A 15017-nucleotide genomic window follows, 5' to 3' on the forward strand; every position below is an offset into this window, starting at 1 on the left:
TATGATGCCACCAAAAATGCACCATATTATGAGGGAAAGCTAAGCTCAGCCGGACCCCTAGAGATCTGAAGGGTACGTGGCACTTGCCCCGTATAGACCAGTGATGCGTACGTAATTTTTCTTTAGGAGTAATGTTACCATTGTCTCTATACACATCACAGCACTGTAGTATGCTGAATCCTGTGGCTGGGAGTCAAGCAACACGCGAGCGTGCATCCGCACTGAGAGCAGCGCTCGCATCTTTCCGGCGATGGGGCGATGGTGCAGACTGCTGCGCGCTCCCGCGCTGCTCGGGCACGCTCCCGCAGACCGGCTGAAGCCGGTATATATACCAAGAACACAGCGAGGGCTGGCAGTGCAGAAGGGACCGGGGGAGGGAGAGCAGTAGCAGGCAGTGATCAGCCGTGTGTCTGGGGGCGGCGGGGGGGGCGAACCCGGGCACACGGGGTCCTGTCTCAAGCTCGCCTCCTCCGGGAGCAAAGGGTTAAAGAGGTCAGGGGGCTACAGGACGCGGAAAGGTCAAGGGGGCTTAGATCTAACCTCCTGCTGCCAACGCAGGACACTGCTGGTGAGTACTGCTTTTTTACTGCAGCGCTATAAATGAGACGTTCAAGAAATAGTTGTTAGCAATTTATATAATTTATAAACTACACAGCGGTACCGGCCCATTTAAAGCACTGCGCATGTTTTTGAACTTGCTAGATGATATAATGTATTTAAAATAGGAATTTTTCTGATTGTTTACAAGTACTTAGAATTATAGTACAAGTACAGAACGTTTGTGTTTAGCTGCACGTTCACAGAATGTAAAAATGTTATGTAGATTCCAAGTGAACTTTAGTTTTTACGTGTTTTGGAGATTACGCTGTGTACTTGTTTTAAAAGCACGCTGGGTAGCCGGTGTTGTAGCAACGCCAGTGATGCTCTCACTCAGGTGCAGTTTCCAGTTACACGGCGGACCAGCAGCAACTCGGAGGCTCGCACTGTGCTGCCTTGTGCCGGCGCATACATGCCATCGGCACGTTCTATAGAAGGCTAAAGGAAAACTCTTTCAGGTTTCAGCTTTGAAACCTAAACCAGAAATAATGATATTTAACCCTTATTGTGATAATACCGCATACTTCCCAAAATTGACTTTTTTTTATGTCCAACTGACGTGGACAACGAAGTGACACCACACATCATTTTGTTTTCTCTGTGACATACATTCGAGGGCAGGCGGCATTTTTCCGTTCTTAGCCAGTCAGCCGCACGGTGTTTGCTGCTGCGGGGTCAGGGGAAGGGTAGTTAAGCGTGGAAACTACTAAAACTAAAGGGGTCGCTAATGCACCTGTTTACGTTGAGAGATTCTGCTGCTTCCTTCTTCGGCTTAAGATGCAAGGGGTACCCAAGGGGCAAGCCAGGAGCTGCAAGTCAAGGGTAACATTTGGCCCCAGGCTATGATTAATCGACCCTGTGTTGTGAACATTCCTTTAAGGATCTCATTCTCGCACTGGGTTTAGGGAAGCGAGTTAAGGTAGCGGCGTGAGTGCCTCTGTGTTTAGGGCACACGTCAACAACCTACTCAGCCTTCTCCCAGGCAATGACTGACTCTCAGCTGCCGTCCTCACTGAGAAACCTCAATCCGAACTCTCCCTCGTGCACTTTATTTATGTATTCCAAATATGGCGCTATTTCCGGCTAGTGGCGTCACAGCGCTGCACAGTCCAAGAGGTGCACAGCCACAGAGCCCGCTCCTCGGAAGGCGCGTACTGCGAACAGAACCCACCTCTGTACAGACCTGCCACGGCGAACGTCCCGTACCCTTAAGCTACGGTTACAGCTTTACAGGCGATGATGAATACTACAGGGTATCCGAGCGCTTGACATTACAGGGTGGTTAGGACACAGTTGTAAGAATAGACACTCGTTACATCTATAAATAGTGCTACCAACTAAAGATGACAGGGCGCTGCGCTGTCCCTTTGCGCGCTGCTGCTAAGTGCGCAGCAGGTTCTTCTCTAGACCCTTCTCTCCTGAGTTTCCTCCTGCTGGAAGACGCGCAGCCGCCACCATTTCCGCTTTATACTGGAAAAGGGCACGCGCTTGTTACTCGCCGGTTGTATAACGCAGAAGCCCTGAGATTGGCTGTAAAGCGCCTGAGCGTTCAACAGAGCTCGATGAATAGTGCGCGCAGTGCAAACAAACCTCGTGTTTTACACATGGCTCTGGTGGAGCGCTGCGCAACAGCAGCAGATAGCTTCCATCCGGTAATGTGCCACATCACAGCGGAGAAGAAGTGCGAGACTGAGCTCAAGCTTAGATGTATTAGGAGTCCGTCTTAACATAACATACTCCATGCACTGGACAGAACTCGGCAGCCACACCACAGAACATGCAAGCCTTCTGGCGTATACCTTAAGACGCGGCACAGGTGCACAATACTACACAGAGTACAGATGCACGTCACGATAGTGGACACTCCTCTACAACCAGTGCGGGTGCGTACTGGTGCCAGTACACTATGCAGTCAGTTCAAGTGCTCAATGGTGTACAGGAGAGCAGTCAGTACAGGTGCTCAGCACAACAGGTCACATCGGTATATAAACTTTACAGGTACACTTTGTTGAACAGAAGGCACAATTAGTTGCCTGCTAACCCTAAAACCGCCCCCACCAACCTGTTTTCTTGAAATTCTGAAGCAACATGCATGATCCAGGCTGAGAGGCAAGCCAGGGTAAGGTGGTTAGTACTAAACATACAATTCCAGTCCACACTGAGGTAGCCAGTGCTTCAGCCAAGCTTTAGGCATCCCATTTCCGGGGATTCGTCCAGACGCCGGCGGGTCAGGAGAGAATGCAGAAGAAAGTGGTGCGAAGAGGAGTACGATAGTACCTAGGACACACTGAAGGTCTCCGACGCTTTCACAGATCTGTGGAAAGGGCTTTATTTTGGAAAATATGGCATTGTGAATTAAACATTACAGACTAGTTATTCTCAACAAGCTCATTGTTATTCATTTATCTGGTACAGCTAACAAGAACTGACAAAGCAAATAGGTCTGTCTTGTTGTGTTGCAGATATGCTTTTGTTGTGTGACAGGTCTAGATGCAATAACAAAATTCACAGAGGCACCCACCTACAGTTTAGGTGGCAGAATATGTAAAGTACGGGATTTTAATGTATTGTATTTCAACATTTGTAGTTCTTTTCTTATGTGGGCACTGATTGTGTGCCTACATGAGCCCCATGCTACACCATGTAGGGTGGTCGGGTGGTTGGACGTGTTCTGTTTGTCTTTTGATCATCCTGTTTGGGAAGTGTTTCCATATACTATTTGATGACCACAGATTACATGTTTCAAGTCACTCCCTTAATTGAACAGGCCAAGCCTCTTGGAAAGGATTCATAGTTACAATTTGGCCACGCCCCTTTCAAAGACCCTCCCACATTTTTCATCCCATTTAAAGCATTGCTCAAAGGTAAATTTCGCTATTGGGGAGGGAACACATGCCAAATTGGACTGTGATAGCGCAGAGAGGGGAGGCAATCTGGTCCTTTCCAGGAAATCCATCTGGGCTGCTCTTGTATTGCGGAAGCTGCATAACCATCTTTGTAAGTGTGCATGACCAGGATTCTTCTCATGGTCCCCCCCTCTCCTTTTACCACTTGGTCCCTCCAGCCCTCTGCTGCCACACTCCTACTACCTATACTGCTTCCTACCTGCTAGCTGGAGGCCAACAGTCTGCAACCCACAGTGTAGTACCAGTGTGCTCAGCCAAATACTATGTCTTTTTGTTAACAAGTACTAACATAGCTACATTTGGTCTGGTGTTTTTTGTTGTTGTTATGATGGTGTGATTTCCAATACATGCAAGTACTCTTTTCTATAAATCTTTTTAAAGAGGCAGTCATCAAATCCATTACTTATGTAGATATTGGTACTAAAATCTGCTGTAAAAACTTGGATCAGTAGTCATAAGGGAAGAAAACGTTACTCTTTTTGATCACTTGCTCCTTTTAAGTGGTTTACAACACTGCTCTGTTTGCTTGTCTGTTTCGCCATTGGCACAGGGTGGACTAGCTGTTTATATAAGGTTTTTCCCCCCATTCCACCTTAATCACTGAAAACTCAGGATAATTCAATAAACGCTCAAATAGTTTCACAATGGTACACAAAGGTAACCGAAATACATTTTTGATGAGTTTTCTAAATGTTACTGTACTAATCAATAGGCAGGAGGAAGCAGCAGAGGTTTATTCAGCCTCCAAACAATAGTAGTTTTCAATCAATATTCAGTCACAATCTGCGGTGTATGTGAGCACCGCTTATTGTGGTTTGGTAGATAGCATCATCATTGGATCTATCACTCCAGTGTCCCGTTCTGTATGTGACTGTGTAACCTCTACCAGGAGGGAGACTGTCTGATATCGACAGTGGTGAGTCAAAATGATCTCGTACCTTGTAGGTAAATCTTTATTTGGGGAAAAACAGAATAGATAGAGATAAGTCAATAAACAAGGGTGGTGCTGATCCACAACACCTTGTGATCTGGTCAACATGTTTCGACCTAGAACAACCCCTAATGGGTCTATTCCATTCACCCGTCTTCGTCTATGAGCACACTTTGCTTAATATGGAAATCAGTATGTAGCATTCAGTTGGGGAGAGGCATGCAGGAAGGCTGTGATGGACGGTTTCAAGCATTAGGAAGACCTGCTTAGGCTTTAGGCTCAAAGACTGAGTCTATCACTGCTTACTTCCCCGCCATTGATTGGATTGCTAACGATTTGTCTAAATGAACATTTCGATGCATCCACAGTAATTTAAGTTGAAGAGGTCACATTGCCTGCCATCCTTAAGTGGTAGAAATTCAGGGACTAACATGCAAACTAGAAGGTATGCTTTTTGTTTCCTCAGAGGGGCCACATATGGACAGCAAAGTCCTCAGTTTGGCAACATTAATGAGTCAAACGGGTTCTCATGCACGAAAGCAGCAGAGACCATTGCTGCAGAAAGGCTGGGGAAATGTGTGAGAGAAACTGATTGAGACATTATTCCCGAAAGTGAGATCTCGGAGCTACATTATGTAGGTGCTGAAGCACATTTTTTCCAAACTTATAAAGTACTTATTGTATAATAAGCAACAAAATCAAAATATATTGCGAAAAGAAAACCCAAAAAGTAGTCTAAGTTATCTCTTTTCTCTACAGATTCAGGATGACTGCCATGGACACCGCAAGAACCTGCACCAATGTAAAGGTTTACACCAAAGTGCCTGATGGAGGCTGGGGCTGGGTGGTGGCCATTGCCTTCTTCTTTGTGGAAGTATTCACATATGGGGTCATCAAGACGTTTGGAGTCTTCTTCAGTGAACTCATCACTTACTTCGACGAAAGCAACAGTCGTATATCTTGGATCATCTCAATATGTGTGTTTGTGATGACATTTACTGGTGAGTGGCACTCTTCCCTGCCCCCAAATAAGTGTGTAGCGCCTTAAAACTGGATACTAACACCTGTTGAACATGAAGGGGTTAAAGATACCGCAGTTATGATCTTAAACCAAACATGCTTGAAAGCAGCAGTTCTTTTGTTTACACTTGACCTCGTAATAGGTTTATCTTTTAGTAAGTGTGCAGCGTGCAGGTCTTGGAATCTCACCCTACATTACGCTTAATGAAATCTGAAGGATTTCCCAGAAAAGCCTTTCTCATTTCTTGCTGAAATGATGAACGCATGCACCCTCCAGTATGCAAGTGCCACGTGCTTTTTGCAGCTCGCTGACACATAGTTTTGCTTTTAAGATAAAGTTGCCTAATCTCGCGCCTTTTTTGACGAATTTGAAGAAACAGTGAAAGGTAGTTTAGCATCAGACTTGCTTTATGTCACTTGCCTCTGCGGGTGAGGGCTTCCTGAGTAATTCCTTGTTAGCTAGACTTATCAGAGCCGACTCCCAAAACTAAAATATTGAAACAATCGAATGAAATTTGGGCATAACCAGTGCACGTTTTATCAGTGAAATGTCTTTTTTATTTTACTCTGGCTAGTCAGAACATAGACACTTCATGAAGCTGCAGTTATTTTTTTGAGAGAACAGAGATTACTCCAAATGGCAAAGAAGGGTGTCTGTCAGCATGGGAACATATATTTATTATTAACAGGCTAGGACGCGAAATCATCGCATGCATCAAGTATTCACAAACAGATGCTTTTACCAGCATATCACGAATATATTGCATATGTACCAAACAAAAGTGGAAACACGGGTCTTGGTTGTGAACGTAACAAAATGCACATAGTAAAAATGTCCTCCTTTGTTTTCTTTTCACTAGCAAAAATAGAACTGCTTCATTTTCTTGGTAAAACTAACTCTGCTTTATTTTATTCCAGCTCCACTGTCAACAGTACTGAGCAATCGTTTTGGCCACCGACCAGTGGTTATGGCCGGAGGGTTCCTGGTCAGCATCGGAATGGTCACTGCATCTTTTGCACGCAGTGTCGACGAAATGTACTTAACAATTGGTCTAATATCTGGTAAGTTCTAAGTACCACCAACACAAGCTATCATTGTACTATGGCATTAATCATAGTAAGGCAACACAACTGTCCCAAGCTGGACTGAGGAGAATGATAATTTATTATGGCCTTTCAGGACATTAGGGAAGTTGAACTTAAATGAAGCAGAGGGAATCGTTTTTTAATCATCCTGGAAACATTGTGCAAACGAGTATACAAATATAGGTAGATCCAGTGATACACAAATGGGTTTAAAAGAGCAGAGAAATATAATTCTAGACTTACAACCCGCTGCAGAGGGCTCTACAAGTTGTGAAAACAGCCATTTTGGTTTCTGTGGCTACTAGAATCTTGTGTCCTCAAAATTGTAATTTGTAAAAAAAAAAAAAAAAAAAGGGGGGGATAAGAAATCTGCACAAGGATCCAAGAAGTCTGCTTCAGATACGCTAAATTATAGATAGCCTTGCCTAATGTTAAGACTGCTATTCCTGATTCCAATGCATGCCTCTTTGTTCGCCACCCTGCACTTCCGGTCTCTTATCTCCCTCTTGCAAGGTCTCTTTTATCCTCACTTTCTCCCTTTGTCACAGTTTCCCCATCTTACACGTCCTTCTTTCTCTCTTTGCTTATTTCGCTCTGAAGAGTTTACTGCTGTGTAAAACATACATGTTTCAACAGATTCTCACACCTGTCCTTTCCATCCTTCCACAGGTTTGGGATACTCACTAAGTTTCATTCCAACAGTCACCATACTGTCACAGTACTTTGACAAAAAACGTTCACTGGTTACTGCAGTTGCCTCGACTGGAGAATGTTGCGCCGTTTTCGCCTTTGCACCAGGTAAGCAGTTCAATATAACTAATCCCAAAACAAATGCGCCCAAATGTGAAATTTTAGGCCAGGGTCACTCTTACCCAGTGCTTTAAATGGGCCGGACTCACCGGTACTGAGTACCGGCACTTCTTCCCCCACAAAATAGAGTACCGGTACTCACTGTCATGCATAGTCAGTAATGTGAGCATGCATCGTATTTCTACACTGCGGCGCATGCTCACATATTGGTGATTTCACAAGGAGGGCAGTAACGCCATGGCGTCAAGGCAGGGCGACGTGTGACCCAGGCGCGCAATGCCCATTGGACTTCAGCCACCGCCAACCCCCTCCCCCCCCCTTCGTGTGTGGCTGCTGCGGCTGAGACAGCCTCCAGGCGCACACACAGCCGCACCCGAGTACTTCACAGGTCTTTGAAATACCTTTTTGCTTGTTAATGAGGTTTTGATTTACTTCACCCCTTCTTAGAGCGCTCCTGCAGCGCAACTCTGACTCTTGCTTGAAGATTCAGCCCCCCCCCCCCGACATTTTTTCCTAGACCCCCCTCACTCCCTCCTCCGATATTTGACTTTCGTTGCTCCTCTGGTGTGACCTCACCCGCCAGGAAGCTGTGGGCAGGAAGAAAGGGAAGCTCTTTAAAAAGCTCAATTTGCTCTGGCTTTGCCTTTCTTCTATACGAAAAAGACGAAAAGGAAAGGATAGCACAGCAGCTGGTGGTAAGAAAGGGGACAACTGAGGAGAGCTTTACTGAAGAAATCGAGGGGCTATCTGAAGAAGAAGAAAGGGGCAAGCAAATTATAGTAGAGAATACTCTGCGGGCGCGGGGCAGTGGGTTTAAAATAAAGCACCTGATGGATGAGATGAGGGTCATCTGATAAGAGTCGGGGTGGGTAGGTGTCCCAAGAAAGAGCCAAGGCTTTCGACAATGACACAGGTCGGTGGAAGGGGCCTGTTGAGTGCAGACAGAGCGACAGCTGCAGTGGCAGAGACTGGTATTTTAAGTGTGGGAGGGGTATCCCAGAAAATCAAGAGAAGGAATTTGATGGGATGAAGGAGGGGACATTTAAGATGAAAGGTGGCGTGACCACTTGAAAAAAGAGAAAATGTAAATAGACACATGGGGGCATCGGAGGGGATATGGGGCTAGTAAGTAAGCGCTAGGGACATCAGAGTGTAGAGGTAGGCGAGTATCTTGTCATCCAAAAAAGTGTTATCTAAAGCGGGGGCAGCAGCTGGATAGAAAAATAATTTTGAGGGGAGGGTGGTATTTTTAAGTCGTGTTTTTTTTTATCAGCGAATATAAAACGTACCCTAATGTGACAAATTTTTTTGTAACTAAGTTAAACAACGAAAAGCCCAACAAACAATCATAATAATTCAGATTGCATACTTGGAGGAAGAATGGATTTATCAAAATACTTGAACACAGTATAGACTTTACTGGGGCACACTGGAAGGGGAAGAATAATGTGCACGGAGTTGAAAATGCGCATTTACCAGAATACACTGAACGTAGCTAACAATATAAGCATTCAAACACAACTAAGACCTGACGTCCCATTTTGAGCTAAGTTTTGCTGGGTGGCACAGAATCTAGAAAGGGATTGACAGGGTGAAATATTACTGCCCTGTTGTGAGACTCCAGATAACTTGCTTTTCCCAGGATCACTAGCATGACAACTGATGGCTTCCTTCCACCCGATGCAGGTCAGAGTTGCATTTTAGGATGTTGTCTTTTTTCCTTTAATTCATTTTCAGTAAAAGAAGTCTCTGCACCTTTTAATGTTTTGTTTAATATAAAGGTGCCTCTGACAAAAAGGGAAGTTAATTAGTTACCTTTCAAGCATGTCAACTAGTACAACTTAATACATGCAAGGCATCAACAATAAATTACAAAGGGAAGCAATTTGCCATCATTCGCAACCGAAAAAATTCTTGCGCCCTTCAAATGTTTTTCATTAGACCTGCCCTCTAGCCCCGCCTCCTTGCCACACCCCCAGCTCGATCTGATGAGTACCTGCACTTTTTTTCCCCATTTAAAGCACTGCTCTTACCACATAGCAAGTGCGCGTCTTCAGTGAAGGGCATCACTCTCCTAGTGGGGCAATGAAAAACGTGAAGTGAGACCATCTCCGTGCGGTCCCCTTGCAAAGGACATAATCTAAAATGTAACTAATCGCTTTCAATGGCCACGTGATGCGGTGGCCGTGGATCAGGAGCCTTGTTTGTATATCAGTCTTTAAACACAAAATGGAACAAGGACATTTTTATACCCATATCACTATCCATATGGAAAATAACAGCCTCCTTGGCCTGCTTTACTTCAACAAAAGTAATGACACCAATTCTTGAATAATTTGGGTCACATTTAGGCCTGGATGAATTAGGGCCTGCAATAAGTGGAAACCAGTGGCACATGCTGGAGAAAGAAAGGTATCTCATGCTGCAGCACTAAAGTGGGGGCTTGCCGAGGGTCTTAGAATAAGAGAACTTTGAAAATGTGACAAGAATATATCAATGATAATAAGGAATGCTAGAGAAATCGGTTATTTACTCCTTTCCCCAAGGTTCCATTACAGTTTAGAATAGGTTAATGACTATTAAGAGACAAAGTATTGCGGTAACATCACTGCACCCGGATTTAGTTTGTACAAGACCTGTGTAGAGTCCCTCCCTCATCTTAGTCAAATAAAGGACTGTGCCATTATAAGATCCAGAAGCGGTAAAGGCAGCCAAGATGTCAATTTAGGATGAGAACTAGTCTTTCTTTTTCCAACCGAGATACAAGTATGCATTTTGAGACATTTGGTCATGGCCTAATCAATCTTCGGTACTTACGGCAACATATTGACCTGGGGCAGTCATTACTGTGGGGTGTCTTGACTTGTAGAGGAATTTAGCAGACAAGGAACCAACCTTTAGATTAATTATTATCAGAGCACAGGAGCAATAGTCTGATAAACATTTCCACAGTGAAGAGGTTTCGAAGTTGCATGTATAGTCGAGTGTAGTCCTTTGGTATTATCTTCAGGGCAAAGGCTACTGCACAGAAAATGATTAATTTTCATAATCTGACAGCACAAATCTCTATCCTGTTAAGAAAACATCAGTACATCATGAGAGTGTCTTATTTTGGGGCATCGTTCAAGCATCACGTCATACGTGTTGTACAGTTGGGCGTTTTAATAGTACTAGGCCTTCCTAATTTAAGTGTGAACATTATGTTGCCGTAGTAAATGTACCTCAGTTAATCAACAGGAATATCAGCCTAGGTTCTGTAGTGTACCCACAGAACCGATTATCTTCCAAATCCACAGACGGATGTAGATCTTGTGAGGATCTGAAAACAGCCTCAAATTGTGTGCAATCCCAGTTCTGTTGCCGTCGGCTGAAGATGACAAGAAGGTGGGAGCATGAAGTAAAAAGATGACACAACGATAATACAATGTGCTTTGCACCCACTTACTCTAGTCAAACATAAGGCTACCAAGACAAAATTATGAAATCGCCTGCTCTTTCAGTAACTCAAGTTAGGTTAACAACTCCATGTACATTAAGCCTTTAACCCATTAGCCGCGGTCAATTTTTTGCGGCAGTTTTAAAGAGTGGGCGGGGCTGCGTCGGCCGTTGGATGTTTGCAGCACCAGCGAGGTAGTGCTAGTGACGTCCAGCGGCCGACGGCAGCAGGGAAGGGGTTAACAGTAACTAGAAACCACCAATAATGCCATTGTGCACTACACAATGATTGCCAAAGTTAGCCGTGCCATATCATCAATATTGTGATGTCTTTCTCCTTCCTTCCCAAAGAATGTGCAAGTGACCCGGAACATATTTATTTAATGTCCTAGGAAACTACTTTTAATACCAAACAGATAATATATCCTGAGCTAAATTTTTCAAAAAAAAGTCCTCCAATGCAAGTTAATCTTCTCAATCTTCTGTTTTATTTCGTAAAGTTTCTTCAAAGCAAAGATCTAGCCGCCAACACGTGTTTCGTCCTGTATGCTGCAAGCAACGGACTTCTTAACATTGGAGGGCTTTTTTTCAAAAATTTAGCTCAGGATATATTATCTGTTTGGTAAATGGCATGGTTTTCCACACCATTTGGTGAACGGTGGATGGCCGTTACCTTATCCTTTGAGCTTTAATCACGTGGATATTTTGTACTGTTTCACAACTGTGCGCAATTGTCACCCAGCCATCCCTTTCTTTGTGTAATACTTTTAATACCAATGTATAATTTACCAGTGTGGTAGGAGAGTAAATTGTGTCAATAGTTATACTGAGCATATTATACTGAAGGTTTTCAAAAGATTGATGTATCATTAAAAATCATGTTGCAATCAATGTCGGTAAATTAACAAACTACGTTGTTCAGCTGTGATTTTTCATTCTCTTCCCTAGCTATCACTGCTATAAAGGATCAACTCGGTTGGAGACATAGCCTCCTGCTTGTTGGTGTACTTCAGTTAAATATTGTTGTTTGTGGATCTCTGCTACGACCAATGAAAATCCAAAAAGAAGTGCAAGTAGAAGAAACTCCAAAAAAAGAAAGCGTGGAAACAGAATACATACTTGAAAATGAGAAAACAATTACTTCAATTGACTCCATAGACTCAGGAGTCGAAATAACTACCTCACCTAAGAAAGAAAATGAAAACTTGAAACCAGAGACAGAACATGTTGTACCACAGGAAGATGTCCAAATGCTGGAAGCAGCACGAGGTCCAATTGTAAAATCAAAAATCACACTCTTAGATTTTTCAATTTTGAAAAATGGTGGTTTTATTTGTTATGCTCTGTTTGGCCTTTTTGCTACACTTGCTTTTTTTGCCCCTTCTTTGTACATCATTCCACTGGGTATCAGTCTTGACATTGATAAAGACCACTCTGCCTACATGTTGTCTGCCATGGCCATCGCTGAAGTTTTCGGAAGAATTGGCGCTGGCTGGATTCTAAATAAGAAGCCCATTCGCAAGATTTATATTGTGCTCATTTTCGTTGTTTTGTTATGTTTGGCTCTCATTTCCTTTCCCTTTGCCTCAGAATTTTGGGGGCTGATGGTGTGCAGCGCATTTTTTGGATGTATGTTAGGAACAGTTGCAGGAACCCACATTCCAATGCTAGCAGATGATGACGTTGTGGGGATCGAGAAGATGTCTTCTGCAGTTGGAGTGTATGTTTTCATTCAGAGCATAGCCGGATTGGCTGGCCCACCACTTGGAGGTATGTTGACTTTTACATTTTTCTAAACCTAAAAACTTTTGTTTTAATTTATGAAAACTATTTAATTTGTATTTGTGTGTATTACGTTAGCATTTTTTGAAAATTGTGGCTCCCCCTTCAACTACCAAGTGGGGGTATGTTTGCAGGTGGTTTTATATTTATGTGAAGGTAAATATATATTTAAAAGGCCTCCAGTGAGCCATAATTCACCAGTCAGGATACTGGGTCAACATTCAAGTCCCCATACAGAGTACTTTATTGTAGACATTGGTGCACCTAATTTAGCCAACACCTGAATCTCTGTAACCGCAAGATTCCATTGTGAGCACTTTCAGTGTATTCCGCTTTGTAATCTTGCACCTTTAATGCCTCAAATTTATCTAACCTACAAGCAGTATTAATCTGTTACTCGCGATTTCCACATCTCACCCCGATTCATGAAGCCTATCTCTAAATACATTTAGGATTTAAATAATCGAAATTCCACCATATCTTGTGATTTTTCTCATGCTTTGTCAAAACCTTTATGGTGCCAAAACATGAACTTAATATCAGATGCAGTATTTCCAACTATTTTGTGCCCCAAATCCTCGAATGCAGGTAGTATTTGAGAATCCAATACTTGCTAATAAGAAAAAAAACATATATCTATAACCACGCTTAGGGCTTAAAATGAAAGGCATAACGTATACTGATAAATTGGCATTCAGAAGTTTAAGATTATTTTCCAAACCTATAACATTCTACTGATCTTTTTTAGGGCAAAGCGATTTGTAGCATGACTTAAAACAAGCATTTGCAATGCAATAGGTCTCGCAGCATTCAAGTTTCAGTTATTGGCATTGTATATGACAATGTGTTGCATGAATTCTTTTGCAAACTCTGTATTGGCTGGTGGTGTTTGTGCCCGGTGAAAGCGTGCACTGACGGATGGTGGTGTTTGTGCCCGGTGAAAGCGTGCACGAACAACTTATGGTGTCTGTGCCTGGTGAAAGTGTGCACTGACGGCTGGTGGTGTTTGTGCCTGGTGAAAGGGTGCACTGGTGGCTGGTGGTGTTTGTGCCCGGTGAAAGCGTGCACTGACGGCTGTTGGTGTTTGTGCCTGGTGAAAGGGTGCACTGGCGGCTGGTGGTGTTTGTGCCCGGTGAAAGCGTGCACTGACGGCTGGTGGTGTTTGTGCCTGGTGAAAGCGTGCACTGATGACTTATGGTGTCTGTGCCTGTTGAAAGTGTGTACTGACGGCCGGTGGTGTGTATGCCTGATGAAACCATGTACTGATGGCTAGTGGTGTGTGTGTGCCAGTTGAAAGTGTGCACTGATGGCTGATGGTGTGTGTGCATGGTGGAAAAGCGTGCACTGACATGTTTAGAAGTAAAGTGCGCCATACTGCGATTGCAACAATAGTTAATTGTGGATGTGCTAACCATTGATGCGTGCACTGATGGCTGGTGGTGTGTGTGTGCTTGTAGAAAATGTGCACTGATGGCTAATGGTGTGTGTGCCTGGTGGAAGTGTGCACTGCCAGCTAGTGGCGTGTGTGCCCGGTGAAAGCGTGCATTGACGGCTGATGGGGTGTGCCTGGTGAAAGTGTGCACTGACGGTTGGTGGTGTGTGTGTGCGCCTGGTGAAAGCGTGCACCGACGTCTGGTTCTGTGTGCGTGTGGTGGAAGCGTGCATTGATCGCTGGTGTTGTTTAAATAGAAACATACTTGGGTCCAGCATAAAGAGCACTCTTTTTAAACAGGCATTAAGAGTGAGACAGCACACAATGATCCAATGGTAATTACTAGTTGAAGGCAAATCGCATATAGAACATTAGGAACACTGCAATTCTTTACATTCATTCAGACGGTCCTTGCTGCATTCAGGACATTATCAAAAATCAGTCTGTTTCGTGAGAAGTAATACCTTACATCCTAAACAGCTGTTTTAACAGAATGTTCCCGACTTTAAAAAGAGAGATGCCTAAAACATTGGCAGGGAGGCAGCATCCTGAATTTAGGTTGTATGAATGTCACTTTATTGTTTAACTGAAAGAAAAAAGCTCAACTATAATAAACTCCTAGCCAACGCTGCAACACCATTCTGCCAGCTAAGCAAGCCGAGTAAGAAGGGATGTGCGGACTTCACCCGAAGGTGTCAGAGCGAATTCACAATAGAAACAGAACTGATACATGAGAACATTACTAGTGAACAAAATACAAAGGCAAACGTTACATTACATGAGGCAAAAGTGACAATGATAACAACTTTTTGTTATCTTAGTCTAAGCCCGCCTGATTCTATGAAATGGCGGCGGGACGCGGGACAGGCCTTTATCCTTTTCTTTCACTTTCCGTTCCGCACTTCCGCCGCGCCGTATGCGCGTGCCGCGTGCGTGGGGGGCGTGGGCAGCAGGGCTGGCTGCTGCTGAGTGGTGGTGAGCAATGCCAGGCAGCCCCAGGGCACGCACAACATCATGC

General features: G+C 43.9%; 1 protein-coding gene across 2 annotated transcripts in view; it reads left to right on the top strand.

The window, feature by feature from the left end:
- The first annotated feature begins 265 nt into the window (after positions 1–265).
- Positions 266–15017, top strand: part of SLC16A6 (solute carrier family 16 member 6) — a 28371-nt gene continuing 13619 nt past the window's right edge. Inside the window, exons 1-5 of one of the 2 annotated variants that reach the window (XM_078654294.1) lie at positions 266–568; positions 5194–5435; positions 6373–6516; positions 7210–7338; positions 11734–12555. In XM_078654294.1, coding sequence (XP_078510420.1) covers positions 5201–5435; positions 6373–6516; positions 7210–7338; positions 11734–12555 — 1330 coding nt within the window. In that variant the 5' untranslated portion in view covers positions 266–568; positions 5194–5200. Of the gene's footprint in view, positions 569–3473; positions 3595–5193; positions 5436–6372; positions 6517–7209; positions 7339–11733; positions 12556–15017 lie in introns of those variants that run through there. The other variant, XM_078654295.1, reaches the window with a different exon arrangement.

This window comes from Lissotriton helveticus, chromosome 7 (assembly GCF_964261635.1).
Source record: "Lissotriton helveticus chromosome 7, aLisHel1.1, whole genome shotgun sequence".
NCBI lineage: Eukaryota > Metazoa > Chordata > Amphibia > Caudata > Salamandridae > Lissotriton > Lissotriton helveticus.